At 45.3% G+C, this 19,702-nt stretch overlaps 1 protein-coding gene across 1 annotated transcript; it reads right to left on the reverse strand.

The window, feature by feature from the left end:
* Positions 1–10,155: 10,155 nt before the first annotated feature.
* LOC117848388 (L10-interacting MYB domain-containing protein-like) lies at positions 10,156–19,044 on the reverse strand. Its single transcript, XM_034729772.1, has 3 exons — positions 18,831–19,044; positions 10,810–10,826; positions 10,156–10,716 (listed from the first exon to the last, which is right to left on the reverse strand). The coding sequence occupies exons 1-3, from the start codon at positions 19,042–19,044 to the stop codon at positions 10,156–10,158; spliced, it is 792 nt and encodes a 263-aa protein (XP_034585663.1).
* Between the last annotated feature and the right edge of the window lie 658 nt (positions 19,045–19,702).

The following is a 19,702-nucleotide window of genomic DNA, read 5'->3' on the forward strand; positions in this document are numbered from 1 at the left end:
CACTGACAGCTAGCGCGCCTGGTAGGGGATCTCGCTTAGAATCTGAACTCGATGGCTCAAGTCATCATCAAGCCCACCGTCGCGTTCGAAGCGGGCGCGATGTTCATCTTTGGCTCCTAGGTTTACGTCGTAGACAGTGCTAGAAACTTCCACCGTCACATCACGCCAGCCCCGGAGGAGAAGTAGTACGACATCAACCTTCATCGTCAAGCTTTGGAGGATTTCGTTGAAAAATTCAACGAAATTTTTGACCTCTTCTGAGGCTCGAGGGACGACTCCGAGTACAACTCGACTTCTCCCACCAGTCGGATTGGTTCCCACGAGCTGGCGCTTAAGCCATCGCGTGAATCGGTCTACAACACAAGTCTATTTCCATTCGGACTCCGAAACTCGGGTGCTGCCTACCAAGCTACCCTATCCAGATTACAATCCAACTCGAATTTGATCGAGGACCCCGATTACGACTCGGATCCGGAAGAGGAGACTCCATTATCAGGTCCGCAAAAGGGCCTGATAATCACATCTACTCCACAAGCCAAATTCGTCTACTGGCCCAACATGAAGCCACTTGCTCTCGCCAAGAATGACGAGTCACGCCTTGTCGCCTATCTTGACAACATCCTATACTAGGAGGGAACACCTCTATCACCTATTTACGAATAAGATGGCTCTACAGAGGTCATCACATCAAGTTTAGGCAATTTCTCTTCTGAGCGGGAACTCCTCGCCATCGTTGCCGCACAAGAAGGCGGTGGTGAAGAACTGCCAGAAAGGAATCCGCGATGCGAACATCACCCAGACGACATCTGGCGGGATCAACTCACCGCTAACGTGGAAGGAGAGGAAACTGAGTCTCAAAGGAATCGACGGCAAGCAAGAAATGCTACAAGGGCAGAGCGTCACTACCACCTTGCATCTAACCTACCTATCATGAACTTGGATCACGTGTTTGAAGAAGTTCAATCGTGTTAGCACCATATCCCTCTCACCACCATCTCATCTATTGACTAGATTACTCGGGCAATGCCACAAGACAAGTGCACCAGGCAACTGGCTCAGCTGGCGGAGCGGGCGTACAAGCAAATCGATCAGCAAAGCCCGATACACTCGGTTCGATGAACCTCATCTCATCATGGCAGTAGCGGCAAGCAACCAAGTCGCAACGAGGGTGCCAGACCTAGTCGCAACGACGGTGCCAGACCTAGTCACAATGAGAGTGCTAGAAACGAGGCCCCTAGAACTGAGGGACCCAGACCGAGTCAAGCTAGAGCAGAGAGTAGTCGGGTGGAACTCTTGGGAGGCCGTGACCATTGTGGGCCCCATCTGTGGCGGAACCGCCCAAATTAACCTGACTAAAATGCATTGAAGTCGCCTAACACGCGATTATGCACTTTAAGCAAGTCAACTTGGTCGACCATCGGATTTCCTCCGATAAACCACATAACAGGATCGAGAAGCATTGCTCACGCGAAGGTGAGTAGCACAGAGGTTACAACATTCCATCATGACAACATAGTTCAACAATTTATTACATCAGAGTTTTTGAAATTCAAACCGAAATTTTGCATGGTTCGAAGTCAAATAAAACTAGCGGAAGCTAAACGTCGATACATGACATCATGACGGAGCCGATCATGACATCAAAAATTTCTTCCCTCGCCATCCGAGGAAGGATCCCACTCGACGGTCCAGCCTGGGGGAAGCTGGGTCGGCCAAGTGGTACCAACACCCAAGCTACTGACATTACCTGAAAAAGATTAGCCACAACAAGGCTGAGCAACTAGGACTCAGCAAGACTGACCCGTCGGAAAGACACGACCGAAACCTAGACATGCAAGGCTTTCTGGCTCTCGGGTTTTCTTGCCAAAAGCGTCTAAAGTCAGTCCTTACTTTCAACATTTTAGCTCATGTTCTATGTTCTTTATCCATTCTAGATTAGCAACTTATACTGAACAAACATGGTTTCCAAGCAATTACTTGACAAACATCAAGATTAAAATCATCATCATGTTCCATCTTTACTCAGTGCAGAATAGCGATCAAGTAGTCCCAATCTGTGAGAGGCAGACGAATCGATTCGAATTTTATTAACCATGCATGGCAAACCTAATCTCACGACATCCGCGCACCACGAAGGGTTGCTTCATTTGTCAGCCGTCCCCATTGATCCCTTAGGCACGTGTCAGGGCCAACTTACTTTGGCATGCAATGCTCCACAGTCCTGGCCTATCGCTACACTGTGACCGCACTTGCACCCACATGATGCACCATGGGAACGACGTTCCAAGGACAGCCGGAAGGTATGCCACGCCCCAGTTCAATCAGGTACTAGGCTTCCCCATCCCATACTAGGTATGAGATTAGTACTTTCAAACACTTGATCACGAACGCCGACACGTTTCGACCTTAGTTCATTTTCTTTTAGACAGATGGGGCAATCCACCAAGTATCGAACACAAGCCTAACCCCGTCCGTCGTCCTTATAGTTGCGACAAAACTAAAACATTCAACTCCTATAACTCGCGAGTGACAGGAGATCACTCGACTTTTACCGAAACCTATTAAGCAATGCAACTACTCGGCCTTAGCAACTAGTATTCAAAAACAAGGTACTAAGTTTATGCATCTAAGGTTTCATTACAACTCCTCGAAACGTAAATGCGCAATCAAGTAATCAATAATATTGCATGAACTCAAGATAGGAATTTATGCTCCGGGGCTTGCCTTCAGAAAAAGCTTGCGGGTCCTCGGGGTCTTGCTCTGGTTCGGGCTCTCGCTCTGGTTCGGGCTCTCCTTCGCAGGGATGCAGTTCCTCGGCAGGGTCTTCTTCCGGTGCTGGATGAAGCTCATACGTTCCGTCGACGAGATTCAACTCTACACGGAAATGCAATGCAGGGGTTAAACATTTTAGATGGTTATTTCAACACACTCATGTTTTAACACGGACACTTGTAGCAAAGCTACAGGAAAGGTGGGGGAGTTCAACTTCTGTTGGTGGAGAGCAGAATGAGAGGGTTGGATTGGGGAAAACTTAGGGTCTGACCCTCAGGTTTAAGGAAAACCGTATTGAGGTCCTCAGACTCAACACAGAGGAATCCCCGAAAATATTTCACCGATACCCTCGGGTCAAAGAAAAAGTTACAATCGAGCCCTCGGGCGAGGCGGAGAAAGGGTCGGCGAAACTTGGCAGGGTTGGGCGAGGCGAACGGGAAAAGGTCGGGCGAGATGAAAAGAAAAGGGGTCGGGCGAACCGAAACAAAGGGTCGGGCAAAATGAAAAAGGACAGGGGTCGGGCGAAACGAAAACGACAGGGGTCGGGCGAAACGAAAAGGACAGGGGTCGGGCGAAACGAAAAGGACAGGGATCGGGCGAACTGAACGGAAAGGTTAAGCAGCTTACCTCCAGGTCGACCGGTGAAGCCTTGGGGTCGAAAAGGAGTAGACTTGGGCGGAAGGTTGTACGCACGAAGGCTTGGGCGGCGGCGAGACTTCGAGGGTGCTCCTGCGGTGGCGGTGCTTCTGGTGGACACAAGCAAGCTCTAGCACCGTGCGCAGGAACAGGCGGCTGTGGGGTTGGGAGAAGCGGCTTGAGGGTGGCGGCGAAGTCGCCGGAGTGTGGGGGTGGTGCAAAGGGGTGAGCTCCACGGAAGCTCAGCGGCGGCGCAGGGAGAAAGTGGTGGCTCAGAGAAGAAAGCAGGACGCAGAGGAGAAAGCGGCGGCGCAGGTGCAGGCGGTGGCAAGGGGTGGCATTGCCGGTGAGGGGGTTCCCTTTTATAGGGCCGGGGTGGCGCGGAGGGTCGAGGCGGGGCTCTGGTGGGGAAAGGATAAGGCCGGGAGCGGCGAGTGCTCGGGCGAGGCGGCCATTGGCCGACGACGCCATTGGGCAGAGGAGGCGGAGTTCCGGGTGGTCTTCGGCGGCGATTGGCCTTGGGCGGCGCGCGTCTGGGGCTTCCGGTCTGTCAGGCGGGTGAGGCGGAAAGGCTACTGTGGGGGTTGGGCGAGCGGGCGGAGGCGCGGGACGTCGGGGGCATCTCAGCTTTCTCGGCGAATGGGCGGAACAGGGTTGGCGGAGCAGAGCCGTGGCAGGCGGAAGGCGACGTGCGCGCGGCCGGCGATTGGCTCGCCCTGCGCTCGCTCTGTCCTGTCGCGGGCGCGGGTTGGGCGCCGTGGCTCTCGTCCTGTCGCTGTCGCGCTAGTGATAGGGCGCCGGCGAGCTGCCGGTGGCCAGCGGCCACGCGGCGCGCGGCACGCGAGCGAACATGCTCGGGCGCGCGGGCGTCGAGGCTCCCTTCGGGCAGCAAGCCCGACCAGCTTTGGAGCGATCCTTCTCCGAATCTTTCAACACAACTCCCGAAACTCCCTTAAACAAACTTGTTCAACTTTGGTCGTTCTTCAAACTTTGTTTAAGGTATCAGTTTTGATTGTGAGAGGATTCAAAGATATTTCCGACCAAAGTTAGCAAAAAATCTGGAATTCCAGACTTAGGATTTTTAAGCATCCGGGGTGAGTTGACTGGTTTACCTCACTTTGACCGGGATTTTGAACAAGTTTGGGTCCGATTTGGATCTGGGTCAGTGTAACGAAGTTGGAACACTCTTGAGGTACTACAACTTCTATTAAGGCTCTGACTCGAGATTAGATAGGAAAACGGGAGATGAAAGCTTGCAAAGATGGAGGAAAACTCGAATTCCAGGACTTAAGAGATTTTTCAGGGTCCCTTAGGAAAGCCGGCTTTGGTTGCTATCTTTGACTTCCTTTCACTCCGAAATGGTCAAAGTGCCTTTAACAAAAGTTGTTGGAATTTAAAAGTTTTACAACTCTTATTTGGGCAGAAACTTAAGTTTGTATAAAGAATTTCAAGCTTTAAATCAAACTCCAAAAGGAGCTTCTTAGGTTTATAAAGGTCATTTCACTTCTTAACTTAAGGATTTGATTTGTCACTGGTTTAGAGTTAAAAGCACTTAATTTAGGTAGAGTTGTTACACCATCTAGAACCTGAACGCCTAGTACATGACCTCCGTGAGAAGATTAACAACAATCATGATGCCCGTAACATCATCAAAGGGCAGTGCAATGAGCGCAAGCAAGAAGTCGAGTACTTGGGAGAAGATTCTGATTGGTTTCCCGCCTTCTCCAAACGAGTACCAAAGATGGTCCTACCCAACATGTTTAAACCTCCGGGTATCACCAAATATGATGGGCAAGCAAGACCTAGTCCAATGGCTGCGGGCTACTCATTGTTAGTCCATGTGGCGGGAGGAAACGATGACACTAAAGTCATCTACTTCCCCATTTGCATGGAGGTAGGGCCACTCACATGGCTCGAGTCCTTAGAGAGGAACTCCGTCGACACGTGGACTCACCTCAAGGCGGCATTCACGAATAACTTCGTAGGGGCAATGCAACATCTTGGCAACAGGATCGACTTGTCTCAAGTCAAACAGCAACAAGGTGAGACCCTACGTAGTTGTCTACACCGTTTCATCGACAAGAAGGTCACTATCATGGACATCACGGAGTGGGATGCCATAGATTGCTTCCAAAACGATCTCTATGATCGCTGGATGTTCCAAGGCTTTGGCAAGAGACACCCAAAAGATATCAAGTCTCGCAAGATTATGATACAAGCCTGGACGGATGAAGAAGACAAAGAGGTCGAGTGGTTCGAGTCTAGTCGTAAAAGAGACAAGAACAACAACAACCAAAGTAATGGCCAATGCAACAACAAGAACTGTAATGATTGACCCACAATGACAACCGAGGCAACTATTCGGGTGATCAAAATCGCAAGAGGAAGCTAGACAATATTGTCGCGGTGATGTCCTAATCTTCCAAGAAAGGCGGTGGAAATCAAGAAAGGACTCCGTTGAAGGAGCTCCTAAAAAAATAGAGCCCGTGGCACCCACACTCCAAGCACTCTGCAATGGATTGCTATAGCCTTCGCAGAGTCATGAAAGATTTGCCAGAACCTTCTAGAGCAAAGGACAAGGGCAAGGAGAAAGAAAATGAAGACAATGATGAAAACAGAAAATTCCAGAACCCGTCCAACACCGTCAACGTCATCTTCATAGATGAGGAGCAGCGCGAGGATAAGGATGACACAGCACGCGGGCCATGGACTGGCAGTGAGGGGCGGCGCCGGAGTTTGCTAGCCATGTGGCGGCCATGCCTGCCTATAGGAGCTCGGTCCAATGGAGGGCGAAGAGGGCCGTGGGCTTAGTCAGGGTTCACGTGGGGGACGAGCCGAGGGCCAACCAGCGAGGGGCACCCTTCTGGCGTGCCCAATCTGGTGAGGAGCGCTGCTGGTGACCAACCGTTAGCGCACAGGTGCAAGCAGAGGAGGAGGAAGAAGACCCTGACTAGTGGGCCCGCTCTTCTTTTTTTAACTAATTCAAATTTGTCCCCTTATTTGACCCATCTACACGTGTCCAAAAGTTGCCTAAAATACTCGTTGGAAAGATAAAATCACAAAGAATACGATGCAACAAGAATCAACTCAAGATCTGCTATGCTTTTCACGCAATTAACAAAACAAAACAGCTAAAATTAAACTTTAACGAATTTTTGGCACAAGAAAACATTTCTGAAAAATTTGGTAAAAATATTGTAAAATCACTAAATTATATCTGGCATTTAAATAAAATAATAGGAGGCATAGTTGTAAAGCAAAAGTTGGCGTTTCTTCACAATTTTGAATTTTTAACAATGAACAACAATCATTTGAATTTAACAATGCATAACTTCTACTTAGTTTTTGAATATCTTCTGCTCAAAATCAGAAGAAGTGATAATAACAAAACTTGTTTGTTTTGAAATATTCTATAGCTTTCATATTGGCCAAAAGTTAAGTTCTTATATAAAATTCATTTTTATTTGCTTTCCAAGTGCTTTAGTAAAAGGTGTTTGACACTTAACCATTTTGATTTTGCTTTGATTTAAACTCAATTTTTCTTGATGTGGCTCCTAATTACTAGGGATGTCACACAAAGAAAGACTCCCTTGACAAATCAGAGGGAAGCACATGGATCCAGGGGTCCACAAATAGGGGAAAATCAACCTAACTTCGCACCAAACCCTGTGAACCCACTTGAGGGCTCACTGGACAGCGTCCCGAACGAAAGGTGGAGCTAGGGCGACCCATGGGGTTCGGCGGAAGCCTCAGTTCGGCTGAACCACTCCCGGCTCATCCCACACCCATCCTCCACGTGTCACTCCCCCCTACCTCCATATGGCAGTTGCGTGGGGTTGGCGCGCAGAAGATGTACTTGGACGCGAGAAGGAGGGATAGAGGAGAATATTCCCTAGGATTAAGAGGAGGTCCTACATGATGAGCCCATGGCTCAAATTATTTTAGCTGTTGATGCAACGAGTTTCTTAAGTTTGCAGCTTGGTTAGTTTTCTTTTTATGTGAAGAGAAGCAACGTGAAGGAAGGAGTTTTATCTACTACTACCACTTTGCTAACCAAGCTAATATTTAAAGGAGGTAATCTTCTAAAGAAAATAGAAGAGAAGAAGAAACTAAAATAATATATTTGCATTGGCCGCATGCAAGTTGAGATCACGTAGGGGGCACACATATCTCAGATGAGTCCACATGGAAGTCAGAGTACTAATGTGGATTGAGCTAGGGTAATTAGCAAAGGAGCCGCAATATTTTATTGTTTCCTATATAAGTAACGTTGAGTTCCTTTGAGTCTGGTTTGGTCACCTAGGGTCATTAGAAGTTGTTTCTGGTCAAGTTGAGTCCAAGTTGGACTAGTGCCTGCGTGCACATATTAGGGACACACGTCCCTTGTATGAGGAGACTTGGTTTTTTATCTTGAGTTTTTCCTCTATCGGGCGCTGCTCCGAAGAAGATGGCAATCCCATCTGTTAGCCCAAATTGAAGCCGACCCTGCTAAGGTTTGAGAGGAGGCGTGATCAGATCATCTTGGTTTGGGCGTGTCTCGGATCCCTGCGTGGATTCTTCTGTTTTGATTGTGGCTCGTCGTGACCACGGGTGGAAGGATTTTTCTAGGGTTTGGACTGCAGTCTTGTAAGCTGATCCCTTTTATCTGTTCTATTCTTTTTTCTGCTGGTGGCTGAACAAACGAAATTATCTTGTCCTTGTGGATTATAATGCTATACTATTTGGCTCTGTGCTTGTTCTTGGAAATTACGGAGGCTTGTTTGATGTGATTGGTTGGCAAGATAAATTAATCACTACTATCTATTCTCGTGAAGATTACAACTGTTGGTTGAAGTTAGTAGCTAATAGCTGAGATTTGATTTTTGTCTTGTTCCTGTGCATACCTCAAGAAAGCAATTGTTGCCTATATTGTTGTCCTGAAGCACGGGAAGGGGGTTTTAATCAGATAATACATATAGATATCTTGTTGCATTTACAAGAAAATAAATCCAGAAGTGATTATGGTCCTATTTGGCATGACTCCAACTCTGGGTGGAGCCGCTCCACTCCAGAACTCTAGGTGAAGCCAGCTCTGGATGGAGTTGGAGCTGTTTGGTGAGGGTGTTTGGCTAGGAAGGTGTCCCTAGCTCCAGAAAAAAGGAGTTTGAGGGTAGATTGCCTTTCTTGCCCCTAGATCGATTTGAACTACTTATCACAAATATAAAATGAAAGTACATGCATTTAAGTCCAAAATAATAATAAATTACATGTTCCAAAATTTTAAAATTTTTAAATAAATTCATAGTTCCAAAATAACGTTGTTACAATAATCATTGCACTAATTCCATGTTAGGGCAGTTGATGTAGCCATACTATCACGAAAGGTATCCATAGTCACAAAGCTTGATTCCGAAGTTGATCCATTAGAGGCATGTTGAGACACGGCATACTTGTTGTATCTTTCCGGAATAGTAGGCATGTAGGTAGGATCTCTATCAAAATTAGCAAAGTCCACATCAACGCTAGCATGTTCACGTATGAAATTGTGTAGAACCATAGTAGCAACAACAATTTCTTTTGTGTGACCATTGAACAACTGGGCATCTTGTAAAGGATTTGCCACTTCATTTTTAATACTCCAAATGAGCGCTCAATAACATTACGAACAGATGAGTGTATACAGTTGAACATCTCTTTTGGAGTATTTGGTTCCATACCTCGATGCCACTCGGGTAAGTGGTACCTTTCACCCTTGTATGGAGCGAGGTACCCCAGACGATTAGGATAGCCCGCGTCTACAACATAGTACTTGCCTACACATATGTAAAATAAGATAAGTTTGTGCATACAAATATGAAAAGGAACATAAGAAAAAAATCTTTACCTTGAGGAGGATGTGGGAAGATATTTACATATGCTTCCAATGCATGGTACAATACACTAGTGTCATGCAAAGAACCCGGTTGACCCGCAGCCACATAGGTGAAGCGCATATCAAAATCACAAACGGCAAGCACATTTTGAGTTGCAATTCTAGTCTTACCAATGTATCTCACTTGTTCTTTAGGTGATAAATACACACGAATATGGGTTCCATCAAGTGCACCAATGCAATCCTTAAAGTGTGGATATGCTCTCTTGTCATTCCTAATCCTCTTGTGCACATTGCGAAAATTAGGATCTGTTGGTCTCAAGAAATCTTGTGCCATGGCAACCACACAATCTAGAACTTCATGAAATTTTCTACGAATGGTTTCACCTGAGTGTTTGAACTTATTTTGTCCCCTTCTATTTGACTCACACCCACCACATGTCAATAGAAAAATGGCCAACATTTCATAAGTATTCACGTGCTTCGATGGTTTTAATCCGTACCTCTCAACCAACACATCATGAAGATCCTGAAAAATAACCTCATTCATCCGAAGCATTCGATGGCACTCCCCTGGAGTGTTTACCATCTCCATCAGCCATCCCATTCCACTTTGTTGTGAAAATATAAACCTCGGCGGTGCCTTATCCATATATGAGTCATGATAACTTTGTGCTAGCTTACCACAGCTCTCAACCATTTTTTAAAAAAATTCACCATCAGACTCACTAGATTCATCAGACTCACTTGAAGACATCTGTGAACATTGACATAAACAAAATGTAAGATACAACTGTCATACATAAATAAAATGCAATAAAATAAAATGTACCACACATGCGACAAAAATAAAATAGTAGCATACACAAATGACATCACTCTCACTAAGCCAATTTCTACTTTTCATATTTATTCTTGTACTTCCTCCTAAGCCAATTGAACCTAATCTCATTAGTAGGCAAGGTCATGAACATCTCCCTTTGCTCCTTCTTCACAAACAGTTCAAACGCCATGTAATGTTCATTGCTATCATAGCCGGGCCCACAAGCAATCACAACCTCCATCACTTCATCAATAGAATATTTTCCATGTCTCTTAGAAACATATTCATTGGCTGAACTTGCCATACTTGTTACTGCTTCTTGAATTAGGAGTGCATTTCCAGACTTCGCCTTCTTGCCACTTCTATCAATAGGCCTTGCCAATCTTTTGCCACTCACAGGTGGAGGAGTAATACCAATATCCTCCTCTTGTGTATTCGGAATGAATTCATCATCCTGCGGCTCACAATTGATTTTCTCATCTTGTGTCTCCTCAACATTTTCTCGTGCTTCAGCATTCACAACATGAGGAGACCAATGATCAATACCAATAGTAGTGATGTCAGAAAAACACTTAGCTAATTCATCTTCATTCTCAAGACCCTTCTTTTTGAACTTTCCACAACCCGGAATGTCCTTAAATAAGAAAAATAATAGTATTATTATAAGCATTACCAACAAAATCGACATATGCAAAACAAATATATCATCAAACTTGAACCAACTTACAGCTCTAGCTTTTTTCCACCATTCGTCATCCATAGCTATAGTCTTCTTTATAGGATCTCTGTTGGAGGTATGCCCTAGAGGCAATCATAGAGATGATGATATTCCATTTGTATCGATGATTTGTATGTTGTGTTCATTGAATATCCATTGAAGGCTACTTGAATTGATTTGCAATTATGTGAATTGTATGTGAAACTCTTTACTTGTATGGTTATTCTAAAGTTGTCCCTAGTCGGAGTTCATGTGAGGACACACATGAATATTAGACTAGCACATGTATTAGTTGATGACTATGTTTCACAAGTCATGGACATGGAGATGTTGAACTAATAATGTGGACACATGTGGAGACATGTGCTAGGACTGACCCAACATGAGAAGTAGTTCTCTCTTTAAACAACATATACGCTTTGTCCTTAGACCTGAGATTGTCGCATGTATTCTAGATGTGGATCGACCTACTTAGGGACTATCAAACGCTACGCCGTAACAGGGTAGTTATAAAGGTAGTTTTCGGGTTTGTCAAGAAGCATGCTATGAGACATGGTCAATCAAGATGGGATTTGCCCCTCTCTGATTGAGAGTGATATCTCTGGGCCCCTACGTACGGTTAAGAGTTAACCTATAAAGGGATTCCGAATCACAGGATCGAGAAAGAGCGGTCGGCTTGAAGCTAGACCAAATATCGTGAGGCAAAGGGAATAGCATGTATATTATGTTGTGATGGTTCATCTGATATGATCTTCGTGTGCGTATAGGAGTTGGCACGTCTTGCTAGAGGCCGCTACCGACTATTGGGCCGAGTAGGAGTACTCGGGCCATGTCTATGCGTATCCGAACCCATAGGGTCACACACTTAAGGGGCTGGAAGCCCAATTCGGATCTGATCCGAGTTGGATTAGGTTTAGAAGTACTAATGGGCCTCGGATCCAGAGGCCCGTCAGGAACCTCTATAAATAGAGGGGTGGGGGTGCCCTAGGGTTCACACCTTTTGGCGAAACATACCTGCCGTGCCTCCCACGCCCTCGCCTGTTGCAACTCGCGGATCTAGCAGTCCGGCTTGTGACGCTTCCTCCCTGCACGTGTGGATACCTTATAGGTGTTGCGCCTGCAGCACTTGGACGAGCCATCGACGAGCCACGACGAGCCGACGACGAGCCGCGGCACCGGAGGCGATCTTGCTGCACGTGGAGGAGCTGCTGGACGTGACGTGATCGACTACGTACGACTACGTTGATCGACTACGTACGACTACGTGATCGTCTTCACTGCATCGACGCATATCTACATCTTCCGCACCAGTAGTGCGTCGAGTGGTAATCCCGTGATCCTTATACGACAGTTCTTCCTGGTTATACGCGGTAGAAATTTTGATTTGCACTAGTGTAGCCTACCTCATATCCCAACAGTGGTATCAAGAGCCGTAGCTGCTTAGTTTTGGATTCGGGATGTGTGCATATGGAGATATGCAAGTTTTCCGTTTGATCTATGTCCTGTTTTCGTGCCCTTGCTGCAATGGTAGTGTAACAACATACTCCTACCGGTCGGTTTCCGCCATCGGAGTTAAGTGATACACGTAAATCCAGTTGCAGTGAGGGAAGATCAATATGATTGGTCAAATCGAAATCCAGGGTCATACGCCAGGCGTATTAGATGTGCAATAGTAGATGGGATCTACTGCCGGGGTCGGGATTTTTGCCGTATGCGTATGCTTTGATAAATCAGTCGTAACTTTTCGGTACGATCTCGGAATGGGGCGAATTTTCTATGAAAATTGATCTACAGAAAAAGTTACACATGAAATTCAACCGCTTTGCCATTTTTGGCGAAATTAGATTTCCCAAATTCGGCTTGGAAGATGGAGTTTTGGGCCTCCGAAGTTTGGAACGTTAGGACGCCTAACTCTGTTTTGCAGGATGTATGTATGTATCTTGTGATCAGTATGGCCCCCTTGTGTATGTGATGCATGTGTGTAACTCATTCATGACCTGCGTGTCGCGCGTACGGCAACACGGCAGGAGCCATATGTGTTGTCACTTTATTGTATTTAATGGTCTGCGTACCAATCTGTGATGATCCAAGCAACTATGTAATCTTCATTACTAGATTCTTTACTAGCTATTAGGCGTAATAGCATGCTCTAGTTCTTGGAGGACTCATCACCAGGAGGATGGCGCACATGGAACATGGAGATGGAGATCACCATGGTGAACAGGTTCTATGGAGATGGAGATCACCATATGAAAATGGGCCATACTGTGTCACAAGCTGTGTGAATGCTATTTTGTTTATGTTTTACTTTCTGCATGTTGTGATGTTAGAAGTAGAACGATCCCTCACAAAGTTTAAGTTAGTATGTCCTCCCAACTAAAACTTGCACCGTCCCATGTCTTGTACAATTAGTGGTGAGTCTATGAAATTAGGGTGCCACTAGTTTTCCTTGACTAGACGGGTTTGTGTCGGACACTTACACGCATAAGGGTTGGTTTGCTTAACAAGGTTATCTTAACGGTTAAGGACCTTGGGGCATAAAGGTTGGGCGCCGAGACATCGAGATGTCACCCAACAACAGGAGTCATATGTGATATGATTAGCAAAAGTTGCTTACCGATCTACCTCGTTTGCTAGCGGTGATGCTAAAGCTCACTAGTAAACTTGTTAGTTGTGGATCCTGAATCACTAAGTTTCAATAGAGGGATATTGATTTTAGTGGGAGTAGATTCTGTTAAAATAGTTTAATGTAATTTGCTCTATCATGGATACGTTTGTCTTAGTGTATTTTGCATTACTTTTCTTGTAGATTAAATGGCACCTAGCAACACCACCACATCGTTTGCTTTGCGTTCGGTCCTTGAGAAGGACAAGTTGAATGGAACAAACTACTCGGATTGGATCCGTAACCTGAGAATTGTTCTCAGGGCTGAGAAAAAGGAAGATGTTCTAGACAACCCACTACCAGAAGAACCTGCTGATGATGCACCCGCTGCTGCTAAGAATGCTTACAAGAAAGCATGTGATGCTAACCTCGAAGTATGCTGCCTTATGCTTGCTTGCATGGAACCCGAGCTGCAGATGCAGTTCGAAACAAACCATGAGGCGCACGATATGATCGTGGCGCTTAGAGACATGTTCCAAACACAGGCCAGGACTGAAAGGTTCAATGTGTCTAAGGCCTTTGTTGAGAGCAAGCTAGCAGAAGGCGCAGCAGTAGGACCACACGTAATCAAGATGGTTGGTTACACTCAACGGTTGGAGAAGCTAGGCTTCCCACTGGGCCAAGAGTTGGCCACTGATTTCATTCTTTCATCTCTTCCGCCTAGCTATGGGAACTTCATCTCGAACTACCATATGCATGGGACGGAGAAGGGTTTGAATGAACAGTGTGGTATGCTCAAGACAGCAGAGGCTGACATCAAGAAAAGCGCTAGTACCAGCCATGTGATGGCGATACAGAACAAGCCCAGCTTTAAGAAGAAGGGCAATTCTTGGAAGAAGAAGGGCAAGGCTGGAACATCCAAGCCAAACCCACCGCCCAAGGTTAAAGCTAGACCTGGACCTGCTCCATACAAAGAGTGCTTTTACTGTCATGAACTTGGTCACTGGAAGAGAAACTGCAAGCAGTACCTAGCTTCCTTGAAGAATGGCGGAAGTAAGAGTACTTCTACCTCAGGTACGCTTGTTGTTAATGTTATAGACAACATATTTCTCGTTGATACAATTATTAATTCTTGGGTATTTGATACCGGATCGGTTGCTCATATTTCCAATTCGATGCAGGGAATGATAAGAAGTAGAAGCGTGGAAAGAGGAGAAGTTGATTTCCGCGTGGGCAATAATGCAAGAGTTGCTGCTTTGACCGTCGGGACGATGCAACTCCACCTCCCATCAGGATTTATTATGGAGTTGAATAATTGTTATTTTGTTCCTAGTTTAAGTCGAAACATTTTATCTCCTTCATGCTTGATGAAGGATGGTTATTCATTAGTGAGTGAAAACAATGGTTGTGTGATCTCTAAGAATAATATGTTTATGGCTTTTGCACCCATTGTGAATGGATTATTTGTTTTAAATCTTGATGGTTCACCTGTCTGTAATGTAAGTGCTAAAAGGCCTCGGCCTAATGATTTGAGTCCTACCTACTTGTGGCATTGTCGTTTGGGTCATATAAGTGAAAAGCGCATGAAGAAGCTCCATTCTGATGGACTTCTAACTTCGTTTGATTTTGAATCATACGAGACATGTTAGGCTTGCTTGCTAGGCAAGATGACCAAGATGCCTTTCACAGGATTTCCTGAGAGAGCAGTAGACTTGTTGGAACTCGTACATAGTGATGTATGCAGACCAATGAGCACGACGGCTAGAGGAGGATTCCAATACTTCATAACTTTCACTGATGATTTTAGTAGATATGGCTATGTCTACTTGATGAGGCACAAGTCTGAAACCTTTGAAAAGTTCAAGGAATTTCAGAATGAAGTTGAAAATCAGCGTGGCAAGAAAATTAAGGCCTTACGATCTGATCGTGGAGGCGAGTATTTGAGCCACGAGTTCAGCAATCATCTAAAGAGTTGCGGAATTGTTCCACAACTTACACCGCCTGGAACACCTCAGAGAAACGGTGTGTCCGAGCGATGTAATCGAACTTTGTTAGACATGGTTCGATCAATGATGAGCCAGTCGGACCTACCGTTGTCATTTTGGGGATACGCTCTAGAAACAGCAGCTTTCACACTTAATAGGGTACCATCTAAATCCGTAATTAAGACACCATATGAGATATGGACTGGAAAGGTTCCTAGTTTGTCTTTTCTAAAGATTTGGGGATGTGAAGTATTTGTCAAGCGACTTCAGTCGGACAAGATCACACCCAAGTCGGATAAGTGCATTTTCGTGGGATATCCAAAGGAAACTTTGGGATATTATTTCTACAACCGATCAGAAGGCAAAGTGTTTGTCGCTCGGAACGGGGTTTTCCTAGAGAAAGAGTTTCTCAAAGGAGAAAAGAGTGGAAAGACAGTGCATCTTGAAGAAGTTCAAGATGAGCCGATCGGGCAAGAATCAATGAGTGATGCTAACGTAGCAGAACAAGTTGAGATACCCATGGCAAGAGAAGCACCGCCACAACCACGAAGGTCGGCAAGGCTCCGCGAAATGCGGGAAATATTATTGTTGGACAATGATGAGCCTGCGACATATGCAGAAGCAATGATGGACCCAGACTCCGAAAAATGGCAGAATGCCATGCAATCCGAAATAGAGTCCATGGGAGACAATCAAGTTTGGAACTTGGTTGACCCGCCTGATGGTGTTAAAGCCATAGAGTGCAAGTGGATCTATAAGAAGAAAAAGGACATGGATGGAAATGTTCACATCTATAAAGCACGACTTGTCGCAAAAGGTTTTTGACAACTTCAAGGAGTTGACTACGACGAGACCTTCTCGCCCGTAGTGATGCTTAAGTCCATTCGGATTATTCTAGCTATAGCTGCATATTTCGATTATGAGATATGGCAGATGGATGTCAAAACAGCTTTCCTGAATGGAAACCTAACTGAGGACGTGTATATGATACAGCCCGAGGGTTTTGTCGATCCGAAAAATGTTGGAAAGGTATGCAAGCTTCAAAGATCCATTTATGGATTGAAGCAAGCATCTAGGAGTTGGAACATTCGTTTTGATGAAGTGGTCAAAGGGTTTGACTTCACCAAGAACGAAGAAGAGTCTTGTGTTTACAAGAAGGTTAGTGGGAGCTCTGTAGTATTTCTAATCTTATATGTGGATGATATATTACTGATTGGAAATAACATTCCTATGCTTGAGTCCGTAAAGACTTCACTGAAAAATAGTTTTTCGATGAAGGACTTAGGGGAAGCGGCATATATTCTGGGCATTAAGATCTATAGAGATAGATCGAGAAGGCTTATAGGTTTAAGCCAAGATACTTACATTGACAAAGTGTTGAAGCGGTTCAGCATGGAAGAGGCAAAGAAAGGGTTCTTGCCTATGTCACATGGCATACATCTCAGCAAGACTCAGTGTCCTTTGACTGCTGATGAGCGGGATCGCATGAGTAGAGTGCCATATGCCTCGGCTATTGGATCTATCATGTATGCAATGATAAGTACTCGCCCAGATGTTTCATATGCGCTAAGTATGACCAGCAGACACCAATCTGATCCAGGTGAGAGTCACTGGACAACGGTGAAAAACATTCTTAAGTACTTGAGAAGGACTAAAGATATGTTCCTCGTCTATGAAGGTGAGGAGGAGCTCGTTGTAACAGGTTACACCGATGCTAGTTTCCAAACCGACAGAGATGATTCAAAGTCACAATCAGGATTTGTGTTCATGCTAAATGGTGGTGCTGTTAGTTGGAAGAGTTCCAAGCAGGAGACGGTGGCCGATTCTACGACAGAAGCCGAGTACATTGCGGCTTTGGAAGCCGTGAAGGAAGGTGTTTGGATAAGGAATTTCCTCATTGAGCTTGGTGTGTTCCCGAATGCGTCCAGCCCATTGAATCTCTACTGTGATAACAATGGGGCAATTGCGCAAGCAAAGGAGCCAAGGAACCACCAGAAGAACAAACACGTAATGCGGCGATTTCATCTCATTCGAGACTTCGTTAACCGGGGTGAGATCAAGATATGTAAAATACACACGGATCTGAACATTTCTGATCCGTTGACAAAACCACTCCCGCAGGCTAAGCATGATGCGCATGTAAGAGCTATGGGTATTAGGTACCTTCTAGATTGACTCTAGTGCAAGTGGGAGACTGTTGGAGGTATGCCCTAGAGGCAATCATAGAGATGATGATATTCCATTTGTATCCATGATTAGACTAGCACATGTATTAGTTGATGACTATGTTTCACAAGTCATGGACATGGAGATGTTGAACTAATAATGTGGACACATGTGGAGACATGTGCTAGGACTGACCCAACACGAGAAGTAGTTCTCTCTTTAAACAACATATACGCTTTGTCCTTAGACCTGAGATTGTCGCATGTATTCTAGATGTGGATCGACCTACTTAGGGACTATCAAACGCTACGCCGTAACAGGGTAGTTATAAAGGTAGCTTTCGGGTTTGTCAAGAAGCATGCTATGAGACATGGTCAATCAAGATGGGATTTGCCCCTCTCTGATTGAGAGTGATATCTCTAGGCCCCTACGTACGGTTAAGAGTTAACCTACAAAAGGGATTCCGAATCACAGGATCGAGAAAGAGCGGTCGGCTTGAAGCTAGACCAAATATCGTGAGGCAAAGGGAATAGTATGTATATTATGTTGTGATGGTTCGTCTGATATGATCTTCGTGTGCGTATAGGAGTTGGCACGTCTTGCTAGAGGCTGCTACCGACTACTGGGCCGAGTAGGAGTACTCGGGCCATGTCTATGCGTATCGGAACCCATAGGGTCACACACTTAAGGGGCTGGAAGTCCAATTCGGATCTAATCCGAGTTGGATTAGGTTTAGAAGTACTAATAGGCCTCAGATCCAGAGGCCCGTCAGGAACCTCTATAAATAGAGGGGTGGGGGCGCCCTAGGGTTCACACCTTTTGGCGAAACACACCTGCCGTGCCTCCCACGCCCTCGCCTATTGCAACTCGCGGATCTAGCAGTCCGGCTTGCGACGCTTCCTCCCTTCACGTGTGGATACCTTGGAGGTGTTGCGCCTGCAGCACTTGGACGAGCCATCGACGAGCCACGACGAGCCGACGACGAGCCGCGGCACCGGAGGCGATCTTGCTGCACGTGGAGGAGCTGCTGGACGTGACGTGATCGACTACGTACGACTACGTTGATCGACTACGTACGACTACGTGATCGTCTTCACTGCATCGACGCATATCTACATCTTCCGCACTAGTAGTGCGTCGAGTGGTAATCCCGTGATCCTTATACGGCAGTTCTTCCTGGTTATACGCGGTAGAAATTTTGATTTGCGCTAGTGTAGCCTACCTCGTATCCCAACAATCTCAACCAGTCCCTGTTTGCCTCAGTATTAGTTTCTTCCATGCCTTGAAATCTTCCTTTAACTTGTTCCATTTGTTCTTGATCTGAGCCTTCGTAACCACTATTCCAGTCCTTTCTTTGAACCCTTTCTCAACCTCAGCATACCCAAGTACATTCAAGTGTGTGTTTGGCCAATTTTCTTTTCCAACTTGTTCGGCAAATAACATACACAACACCCGAGTATTCTCTGAGTTCCAATCAATTTCAGGCATCTATCCAACTCACAAATGTCATATTAGAAACCATTAATCTACAACATTGGTACTATCCAATTTACCTAATTAGAACATCCTAATTTCAGTCACATTCACATTCTCATTGTCGTTTCATTTACCAATTAACAACTTCAGTTACCTAACAAATCAATTTATTCCTACTAATCTCACATTCTCGGTAATCTCATATAAACAGTAAAAGAGATTAGAGATAATGTAGCTGTTTCAAGTCCAAGATAGGCACGTACCGATTTAACCCATTTGGGAAGATATACAATACATCTAGCTTTTCATTTTTTTTAAATAAACATGTTGACTCGAATCCGAGCCAGCTAAGTGCAATCTAGATTTTTTTTTACTCTTTTACGAGGGAAGTGCAAAATAGATTGACAAATGACATGTACATGTAGTAAGAGCCATGGCCTCTAATTTACTTAAAAAAATACGATCACTGACATGGTAACTGCGAACCTCGGTTGATTTTTGTAAGTGGCATAGTATGATATAAGTAAAAGTTCATAATATATTAACTGTTACTAATGCAGCCAAAACTAATTGGGTCCATACCTTCTGAACGGGCGGTGGGGTATCTCCTCTGAACGCTGGTGGCGGGCCTCTGCGGCTAGCGGTTGGGCGATGCGGCCGGCGGCAGCCT

This window comes from Setaria viridis, chromosome 3 (genome assembly GCF_005286985.2).
Source record: "Setaria viridis chromosome 3, Setaria_viridis_v4.0, whole genome shotgun sequence".
Taxonomy (NCBI): domain Eukaryota; kingdom Viridiplantae; phylum Streptophyta; class Magnoliopsida; order Poales; family Poaceae; genus Setaria; species Setaria viridis.